Here is a 10,846-nt window from a genome sequence, read left to right as displayed (position 1 = left end):
GGGGATTCCCTCCAGCTCTGGTCTCCCTTGAGGGATACACTGTCCCCTGTGGGGTACTCACCCTGGAGCTGGTTGTTTCTGTGTGGTGTAGGTCGTCAGTTGTTGTTGCAATCCGAGTTCAGTTGGGGTGGTTGCTGGCTGGGTTGGGCGGTGGTGGCTCTGTGTGATTCTTTTCTGTCTCTGCCTCTGTCGAAGCTGTCGGGTCAAAAGTGTCCACGCTCAGGCGGCTTCACGGGTTGTGATCTGCAGGCAGCCCCCTGTGCCTCTGGGGCCCGGGCGGGGTCGTTGCGATCGTGATCAGGCGGGTGGTCACACTGCTGGTGCCCAGCGGCTTTGGCGGGATGGAGCCTCTCTGCTCCTGTGGAGAGTGAGGGGTGGGGGTGGGATCCTCGTGGAGACTCCCGGCTGGTAGGTTTCTCTGTTCCTGGCGATCCCCTTAAATGTATTTTTAACTTAATACTTGATACTAATGAATTCTGTAGTCAGGGTTGAAATGGTATATGTTGTGTTGCATATATTTTATCACATTAAAATACCTTTGCTTTAATAGATTTGATAGTTGAAATTGACTGTTGTGATTGGCTGTGGGCCAATCACACCTGTAATCCTAGCTGGGAGGCTGAGATTGTTGGAATTGCAGTTGGAGGTTAGTGCAGACAGGAGGGGGAAAAATTGTGATAGTCTTTCTCAGGGAAGAGCTGGATGTAGTGGCTCATGCCTATTATAATCCTAGCTGCACAGGAAACCTAATGGAGGTGGATCATGTCCAGACAGGAAGCAAGACCCTATGGCAAAAGTAATGAGGAAATATTAGAGCTTGGAAGTGTTGTGACTCAATGGTAAAAGTGCCAGCTTGTCAAACACAAGGATGGATGGATGGATGGATGGATGGATGGATGGATGGATGGATGGATGGATGGATGGAAGATGAATTTTAAATGTACTATATGTAATAAATAAAATATATGGAGGGTTAACAGTTCAACAATGTATGATGAAGGCATGGAACTCATGAAAGCTGTTGATCAATAGGGGATTAAGGATACAGGGGAAGAAAAATCAATAGAGAAGGTTATTCTCAGCAAAAAGTAAGATACCATAGTGAAAGCTCCTTGTTACAATTAATTCTCACTTAAAAAAAAAAAAGTAATAGGAAAGTAAAACAGGCTCAGATGGGGGGTGGACACAGCAGGAGTGGGAATGGTAAACAGAATAAGTGACACCTGTAATCCCAGCTACTCTAGAGGCTAAGATCTGTGGATCACGGTTCAAAGCCAGACCAGGCAGAAAAGTTCCCATGAGACTCTGAATTTTTAATTAACCACGCAGAAACCAAAGGGGAGCTGTGTTAGGGTGCTAGCTTTGAACAAAAGAGCTCAGGGACAGGGCTGAGTAGGTGGCTTAATGGTAGAGTGCTTGCCTAGCATGCATGAAGCCCTGGGTTTGATTCCCCAGTATTACATAAACAGAAAAGGCTGAAAGTGGTACTGTGGCTCAAGTGGTAGAGCACTAGCCTTGAGCAAAAGAAGCTCAGGGACAGTGCACAGGCCCTGAGTTCAAGCCCCACAACAGGCACCAAAAATAAGCAAACAACAACAAAAAGTGTTTGTCTGTGTGTGTATGTGTATGATTAGGGAGGGGAGAGGTTGACTGGATACATTGTTTATGTGTGGGAAAATGCCTCTATGGAAACCCCCTTGTACAACTAATGTGTGTTAAGAATCAATAAAGAAAAATGTCTGTGTATACTTTCTGCTTTCAAACAACTTCAAAATTAAGTCATTAAATGTAATCTAAGTGAAAGACCATATTGGTATAATAGAATCCCAAATAAAATAATTATCCAGTGTTCTTAGCAGGAATTCCAATTACAAGCAAATCCTGTTAGAAAAGTATGGTGATAAAGAAAGCACAGGTTCGGGGCTGGGAAGGTGGCTCAGTGGTAGAGCGCATGCCTTGCATGTCTGAGGCCCTGAGTTCGATTCCTCAGCACCACATAAGCAAAAAGAAAAAAGCCGGAAGTGGCGCTGTGGCTCAAGTGGTAGAGCGCTAGCCTTGAGCTGAAGAGCTGAGGGACAGAGCCCAGGTCCAGAGTTCAGGCCCCACGACTGGACCAAAAAAAAAAAAAAAGAAAGAAAGAAAGCACAGGTTCAGGGTAATTAAAAAATCAACCTGAATTAAGACTAATTTCTCAAGGTGAGCTCCTTGAAGATATGATGGTAGACAATATTTTCTGAGTGAACCAGAGCATAAATGTTTATGGCCAAAATCTGAGTTCTTGTGGCTACCAATTATTCAGAGAGACTGGCTATCATTGAAGAATGCAGCTTATTGAATGAGAATTTGGCGTAGATGTCAACAGTAGCAAGTTATTGGCTATTGGAAAGGGAAGGGTTTGTTTTTGTTTTTTACTTGTTTTTCAATACTGGAGATAGAATTGAGAGTCTGGTGCTAGTTAGGCAAGTACTCTGCCACTTGAGCCCAGCCCTCATTAGAACTCTTAAACTGTATTCAGAAGTCCAGGAGAACTTAGTATCTTTGCCAGCGCTTCCCAAATCTATGTATTTGCAGAAGTTGCCTAAGCATGTACTCCAGACTGCCACTTCCTTTAGCACAGATGCTCAAAGGGACAGGGAGTAGAGGGAGAGTACGGGGGTGGGGTGAGGGGTGGGGGGGGGAGAATTACTGTAATTTTTAGTGGGAGCTGCTAAGAAGACAAATAGCTTTCTTTTTTTTTTTTAAGTTCAAGAAACGGTACGCACTTTACCACTAAACCATACCCTTAGCTCCTTCAAGCATTTTTGTATTAGAGTTTCTCATTTAGAATTAAAAAGCTGAACTATAATATAGAGCTTCTCCCAGTTATTAGTTAACTGTTGATTCACTGACAAGTGGGACGAATATCTAATTTTGAGTTTTGTTCGGTCTTTTTCAGATCTTGGTCACAGCGCACTGGCAGATCATTATGAAAATTCTCAGTGGGGACAGCAGCCCTCCTACAGAACTGAAGCCAACTGCAGCTGGGATAAAGTGATCACTGACAAGGCTGACCAGGAGGCTTGGCCAGCTGTCCCAGGAGCAGAGATTGAGTCAGCCTTAGAATGTCCTGCAGACACTGACTCCGCCTCCACCTGTGGCTCAGAGAACAGTGGCATGGCTACAGGGAGTGCCCAGGGCAGCTTCACAGGACATACCAAGAAGACGAATGGCAATAATGGCGCCAGTGGCGCACTCGTCCAAAGCCCTTCCCATCAGAGTGCCCTCGGGGCAGGGGGAGCAAATGGGAGCGGAAGTGCGGCCAGAGTGTGGGGTGTAGCCACAGGTTCCGGCTCTGGCCTGGTTCACTGCTCTATTGGTGGTGGGGATGGAAAAATGGACAATATGATTGGAGATGGGAGAAGTCAGAATTGCTGGGGTGCTTCCAACTCCAATGCCGGCATTAATCTTAACCTTAATCCTAATGCCAACCCAGCTGCCTGGCCTGTGCTTGGACATGAAGGACCTGTGGCAACAGGCAACCCTTCCAGTATTTGCAGTCCAGTCAGTGCCATAGGTCAGAGCATGGGCAGTCAGAATGGGAACCCAGCAAGCACTCTAGGTGCTTGGGGAAACCTGCTGCCACCAGAGAGCACAGAACCACAAACATCCACTTCTCAGAATGTGTCTTTCAGCGTACAGTCTCAGAACCTTAACACTGATGGGCCAAATAACACTAACTCCATGAGCTCTTCACCAAACCCCGTCAGTGCAATGCAGACAGATGGACTGCCAAATTGGGGCATGGCTGTTGGTATGGGAGCCATCATCCCGCCCCACCTGCAAGGCCTTCCTGGTGCTAACGGATCATCAGTGTCTCAAGGCAGTGGGGCTGGTGGGGAAGGAATGAGCAGTTCTGTGTGGGGACTGTCCCCCAGCAGCCCTGCTACAGGAAATAATAATCCTGGGTTCAGCCAGGGGAGTGGAGACACTGTGAACTCAGCATTAAGTGCTAAGCAAAATGGATCCAGCAGTGCTGGGCAAAAGGAAGGGAATGGAGGGAGTGCCTGGGACTCGGGGCCTCCTGCAGGTCCTGGGATCCTCTCCTGGGGAAGGGGCAGCAGCAGCAGTAGCAGCGGAGTCAGTAATATCCATTCAGGAGCCTGGGGCCACTCCAGCCGGAACTCCTCTAGTGGTGTGAATGGGGAGTGGGGCAAGTCCCCAAACCAGCATTCCAATGGTGATGTCAGTGGGAAAGGATCCCCAGGGTGGGAAAGCGTTAGTGTTGCCAACCACTCTCCTGCCCAGCAGCCGGGTGGTGAGCACATGAACTCGTGGGCCAAAGCTGCATCTTCTGGAGCCCCAGCAAGTGGAGGAAGTAGTGATGGCACTGGCAGCCATGGTGATGGAGGCACTGGAAGGGAAGGAGCTGCAGAGGGCAGGAGGCGAGATAAAGGGGTTATAGACCAAGGGCACATCCAGTTGCCAAGGAACGACCTTGACCCAAGAGTTCTGTCTAATACTGGCTGGGGGCAGACTCCTGTAAAGCAAAACACTGCCTGGGAATTTGAAGAATCCCCTAGGTCTGAAAGGAAGAATGACAATGGGACAGAGGCCTGGGGCTGTGCAGCTACTCAACCTTCAAACTCAGGGGGGAAGAACGATGGGTCCGTGGTGAACAGTACAAATACCTCTTCAGTATCGGCGTGGGTCAGCTCGCCACCCACCGCTGCGCCAGCAAACACAGGTTGGGGAGACAGCAACAACAAAGTGTCCAGTGGCCCAGGGGTGTGGGGGGACTCGATGAGCTCTACTGCTGTTACTAATGCTGCTGCTGCCAAGAGTGGCCATGCCTGGAGTGGGACCGTAAATCAGGAGGACAAGGCACCCACCTGGGGTGAGACTCAAAAACCCAAATCCCAAAACTGGGGCGATGGACAAAGATCGAATCCAGCCTGGAGTGCAGGAGCGGGAGACTGGGCTGATCCGTCTCCTGTCCTTGGACACCTGGGGGATGGGAAAAAAAATGGATCTGGGTGGGATGCTGACAATAACAGATCGGGGTCTGGTTGGAATGAGGCTGCAAGGTCTGGCACCAGCAGCTGGGGCAATGGCACAAGTGCAAAGGTGAATCCAGGTACAAACTGGGGTGAGGCTCTCAAACCTGGTCCCCAGCAGAACTGGACTCACAAGGCCCAAGACAACAATGCGAGTAACTGGGGAGGAGCTGCTTCTGTTAAGCAGACAGGGACAGGGTGGATTGGGGGCCCAGCACCAGTCACACAGAAGGATAGCAGTGAGGCAACTGGCTGGGAGGAGCCCTCTCCACCGTCCATTCGACGCAAAATGGAAATTGATGATGGTACCTCAGCTTGGGGGGACCCAAGCAACTACAACAATAAAACTGTAAACATGTGGGACAGGAACAACCCAGTCATCCAGAGCAGTACCACGACCACTGCCACACCCACGACCCCCACCTCGAGCACTGCACATCGAGCTGAGACGCCACCTTCGCATCAGGCCGGTGCCCAGCTGAATCGGTCACCACTGCTCGGGCCAGGTACGCAAGGCGCTCCATGCTGCTTTATGAGTAAAAGAGTAGCTTATTCTCACTGCTTATATGTAAGGACTCGGCTAGAGGTTCCACAGTAAGTGACTCAAAAGTAAATGCCCTTTTTCCTTGTGGTGTGGCTGTCCTCTAAAGACGGCAAATAAAGAACAGTCTACTCATAAGTTTAATAGTCAAGGGAAATGATCTCTGAGAACTCTGTAGAGCAAAATCTCCCCCCACTGCTTGGTGCTTTTTTTTTTTTCTTCAGATTGCCAGTAACGTACTTTGAAGTTGTGTTTATGTTGTGCTGTACTCTTGTCTATGTTTCTTATTGGTTATATAATTAGATAGATAGTTGACTACTTTTGGACCACTATTGGGGTAATTCATCTAGCTTGCTTTGCTGATGGGACCTTCAGCCCCACTTTTTGGTAGTTAATTGGAGATGTAGTCTCAAACAGGAACAGGCGTCAAGCCATGATTCTTCAGATCTCAGCCTCCAGAGTAGCTAGGAGTATAGGTGTGAGCCACTAGCACCTAGGCATTGACATCATATAGAAGCAGTTTCGAATTCCTTTCTTGTTTTAGCCTCATTCTTTGGAATATTTTCCAGTGTCATTGTAAACATACTTGAGAGGCTCTTGGCACATTTGTGCCATAATGGTCTGATTGCTGAAGCTAACTTAGTCTTAGTCCTCCGTTGCGAGATTTTAAGTGCAAGCATATTCTCTAATCCCTGTACTGTGCAAATAGTCTTAAGTTTACATTCATTCCATACCCTTATATGACAGTGCCAGGACTGATCATAAGATGCAAGAGAAAAGAAGAAACACCTCCTCTTAAGAAAGATTAGGAGCCATTATGTTCATCTATATTAATCTATAAAATATTTTAATTGATCAGATGAGCTACCTCGGAGCTTGGTGGGAGGAGGAGGGCAATGAGTGTCAAGTTGGTCTGAAATGAAGCTCGTTCACAGTGTCTCTGATATGTGGTCGGCTCTGCAGTAAAACAGTGTTTGTAAAATGTAAAGGCCATTATTCCAGTCATGTTTTGATTTTAGTTGAGAGAGAGAATTCCAACGTCAGCTATCTGTGCAGCTGGATGCTGAGAATATTGAGACCACAAGCCTAAAGCACAATGTTGCTTAAAATGTAGCTAAACACTGGAGAGCACAGGAGCCTCCGAATTTTGAATGCCAGTATGTGCATGGCACAAAGTGCCATTGTGATCCTAGCATGAATTGCCTAAGCAGTGGGTGAAAATGGCTCTTGAGGTCTATAACTCCCTCACCCAGACTGCACTCCTCCACAGGTTTGCCTGTAATGTGATTAAAGCCATCCCTCCCTCAGGACTGCTATTCCCTGTGTGTTTCTGTTGCAGGTAGAGCTCTGTCCCACCCAGCTGTTAGAGTCAGGCCTCCAGCCTAGTGAGAGTTTTTGTTTTGTTTTTACCTGAATCTATAGTCACTGTGTTAGGGACACCTTTCTGTTTTATTAGCCTCTGAATTTATAAACATCCAATGAAGATGAGACTTTACGGGAGTGAACAGCTCTCCAAGGCCCCTCAGACCTGGATCGTATGTGGCAGGCACTTTGTGGCACCCAGAGCTCAGCCTGTCGGGGAAGCCACATGGTTGTGTCCACTCTGGTAATTCTAGAAGGCCAGGAGAGAGCATACAAGTGGGTGCTGAGTACCCATTGACTTGTCATGCATGCAGATGTTGGCTTGAAACTGTGCTAGGCAGTCAGACCTCTGAGCAAACCAGCTGAAAAGCCTTGTCACACAGTGGCCCACTCCACAGTGCCATCAGTGCCACCACATTGGCTTTCTATCTGCCTCTGTCCTCGCTCCCGTGAGGTGGTACATGCAGGCCAGAATGCTCACTTTGTGGTGGTGGGAGGCCTTGCAGAGGGAAACAGCCCAAGAGAGGGACCCAAGACAGGGTCAGGCGGGCTGTGTGAGATACAGGGAAACAGAACGGTTTTAAGCAGAGTGGAAGCCTAAAGTTAACTTTTTGTAGAATCAGTTGTAGCTATACAGTGAATAATTGATCAGTGAGGAGCCGTGCTAGAAAAGATGGGGAAGAGACGGGGCGGGGGGGGGGGTTTGCAGTGTGGAGTGGGAAGTGGCAGAATGGAGATGTGGAAGTGGAGGCAGGCATGAAGGGATGTGGGAGCAAAAGGGAAGGCCAGATGGAAGCAGCTTAGAGCTGGGTAAGGGATATACAGAGGCATGGAATTCAGACTCCACTAGCACAACAAAAGATGTGTGAAAGACCAAGTCTCAACCCCGGAGCCTAGTGCAGCTGAGGGGAAAGGCCATCTCTAAAAAAATAGTAGTGTAGAACCTGAGGATGTAACTTGGTGGTAGAATGCTTGTCTAGTGTACACATGTCCACGGGTTCCATCTCTAGAACCAACACCTCCAAAATACTAGGCGGGAGCACATTTAAAAACCAACAGAAAGGAGCAAGTAGAGAATGGATGTAAAGGGAGGAGAGCACCTTATAAACATCTGTGGAGTGGCCAGGGAAAGGGCAGGTGCAGGCAGTCCACTTGTCAGTGAAGTAGAAAGCTTGTATTACCTCCCTGTGCAGAGACAGAACAGAAGTCTGACTGGGTGAGGCTGGGAATGTGGCTTAATGGTAGAGTGCTTGCCTAGCATGCATGAAGCCCTGGGTTCCATTCCTCAGCACCACATGAACAGAAAAAGCCAGAAGTAGCACTGTGGTTCAAGTGGTAGAGTGCTAGCCTTGAGCTAGCTCTGAGACAGAGCCCCAGGCCCTGAGTTCAAGCCCCAGGACTGGAAAAAAAAAATTCTGACTGGGGCCTAACAAGTTGTTGGACAGTGTTGGGGCCCAGGAATAGCACACGTGGGTAGATGTTCATTCAGTGTGTGTGTTGGGGCCTATCATCCTGGCTGCATTCTAGTGCTGAGGTAGACGGAGGCGTGGGAGTCAAGCCCCTGCATGTGAAACTTGCAAGTCAGCAAAGAAAGCAGAGACCATACATAGTAGGAACAACGTGGGGGTGGAGCAGGCCCAGAGAGGCCAGAATCACAGAGGCGGGCAAACAAAGAGCCATCCTTTCTGCATGAATTCATGTCTCACTGTTCAGTTCACCTGTTGCCAATGGTCTTTCAGCTTCCTCCACGTCCCTGGCAGTTTCATCTCCCAAGGCCATACCAAGAAGTCTGTATGGATCTGCTTGCAGTTCGGTACCATTGCACCAAGGGTCCAAAACAGCATTTGACCAACTTTCAGTGAGCCCTCTCTCTCTCTCTTGCCTATCTTGGGGCTTGATCACAGAGCCTAGATGCTTGCTGGCCAGGTGTAGCACTGCCTTAATCTGACATAGGCCACTCGCCCAGAACCTGAAGCTGTCAGGTCATAGTGGCACCAGGCTGTTCTTTCTACTACTTGTGGGAAGTGCGGACACAGCATTTACTTAGATTTATAAGGGAATAAAACAAATCCTAAAATTACTTGACAGCCTGACTACCCAACACAGCTAATGTCCTGGGGCACTCAGTCTGCAGGCTTCCAGAAGACAGTGAATGTTAGTTATGACCGTTGTTTGACGAGTACAGGACCTCACAGTTAACTCTCGAGTTGTCGGTGCAGATGTGGAACAGCCTCCAGATGGTTCTTTCCTCCCTGAGCATGCTTGGGTTTCACCAAAAAAAGGGATGGGAGCTGGGGGGAGATCACTGCATACTCCTCTAAAGGAAAATAGGGAATTATATATTAGATTCAAGTGTGCCAGCAGCATCCTGGGCTCACTGAGCCTTACCTGTCTTCCAGCATTGAATGGCAGTAAACAGTTCCCTGTGCCAGTCAGAAATACACTGCTCATGTGACACGTATTCCAGATACTTTTCTTCATCCCACTGACTTTACTGCCTGTCTTCAGCCCCTGACCTCACCCCACCATAGGTCATAGTTACAGAAGGAGCTGGAGCTTGCTCCTGCTTTCACAATGACAAGTGGGGCCAGGGGCCACTGCCTCAGCCTGGGGCCTCAGCCTGGGGCTGGCTGTGCTCACTTCTAGGCCATCCAGTCTTAGCACAGCCACTTACTAATACACTTTGCTTTCTCCACTCCAGGAAAAACATGAAGAATGCTTATTTGGCATAGAGATGCAGCTCAGTGGTAGATCGCATGCCTAGTATGTTTGAGGATATAAATTCAACACACACACATGCATGCGCACGCGCACACATACAAATACACACAAAGCCAGGCTCCTGTGGCTCACACCTGTAATCCCTAGCTACTCTGGAGGCTAAGCCCAAGGATCATGATTCTAAGTCATCCAGGACAGGAAAATCCATGAGACTCATCTCTAATTAACCACCTAAATGGTAGAAGTGGAGCTGTGCCTCAAGTGGTAGAGTACCACTTGAGTGAAAAGAGCCAAATAAGACAAAGAGGCCTTGCGTTCAAGCCCCAGTAAAGTATTTTTAAAGTGAATGAAAACTACAATTTCTGGTGGTGTTTGTTCATACTGCTAATTTGTTGTTCCCAATTCTGTTTGTTCAGTTGAAGGCACTGGAAAGAGGTAAGGACTCCGGAACTCCTTGGTACAGAAATGGTATACTAAAGGTGGTAGGATTTGACAGATTCCTTTCACTTTTTTTGCATTTGAAGTGCTCTCCAGTACCGCTCAGCCTGAGTCCACCAGGTCCTTTACCAGTAGAGCACCTGGCAGGGTCTCTCTCAGGTTTGCAGTTCCCTGTCGATGGCAGCTGCTCAGCACAGAGGCCTCCCCCTGTGACACGCACAGGTCATTGTTGGATGTACGCACACACAGCTGTCTTGGCACTTGTCTTAAGTTGTGGACACTTCTGTGAATTCCCATGCTAAGCCATGGTGGCTGGAGGCAGCTTCAACACCCTCAGAAAGCAATACTAATGCCCATCACACCTCCACCAGCTGTGCCTTACCTAGCTGTGGTAGTTGGTTAATGGTGAAGCCAATCTAGCACACCTAGACTTCCGCTTCTGCACAGCGTGGTGGCGCTATGGATTGGACCCAGGACCTCATGCACACTCTGCTAACCTTGAAGGGTCATTTTGATTTTTTTAATTTTTTGGTGGTATTAGGGTTTCAACTCAGAGCCTTGTGCTTGCCCATGCCCCAGCCCTTTTTGCTTTATTTTTCAAGTAGAATTTCAGGCTTTTGCCATGACAGTCCTACCTATACCTCCCACATACCTGAGATTTGAAGCTTAAGCCATTACACCCAGTTTGTTAAGATGGTATCCTTACTAAAAGTTTTACCTGGGCTGGCCTTGGACTTTTTTTTTTTTTTTT

General features: G+C 48.2%; 1 protein-coding gene across 1 annotated transcript in view; it reads left to right on the top strand.

Moving 5' to 3' along the window:
- Tnrc6c (trinucleotide repeat containing 6C) overlaps positions 1-10,846 on the top strand; it is a 75,664-nt gene that overhangs the window by 28,959 nt on the left and 35,859 nt on the right. Inside the window, exon 4 of the mRNA XM_013036380.1 lies at positions 2,936-5,539. Within this exon, the coding sequence (XP_012891834.1) occupies positions 3,154-5,539 (2,386 nt within the window). The 5' untranslated portion in view covers positions 2,936-3,153. The remainder of the gene's footprint in view (positions 1-2,935; positions 5,540-10,846) is intronic.

The sequence above is a fragment of the Dipodomys ordii genome, unplaced genomic scaffold, assembly GCF_000151885.1.
Source record: "Dipodomys ordii isolate 6190 unplaced genomic scaffold, Dord_2.0 Scaffold7, whole genome shotgun sequence".
In the NCBI taxonomy this organism is placed as follows: domain Eukaryota; kingdom Metazoa; phylum Chordata; class Mammalia; order Rodentia; family Heteromyidae; genus Dipodomys; species Dipodomys ordii.
This window is presented reverse-complemented; position numbering and strand designations above follow the sequence as displayed.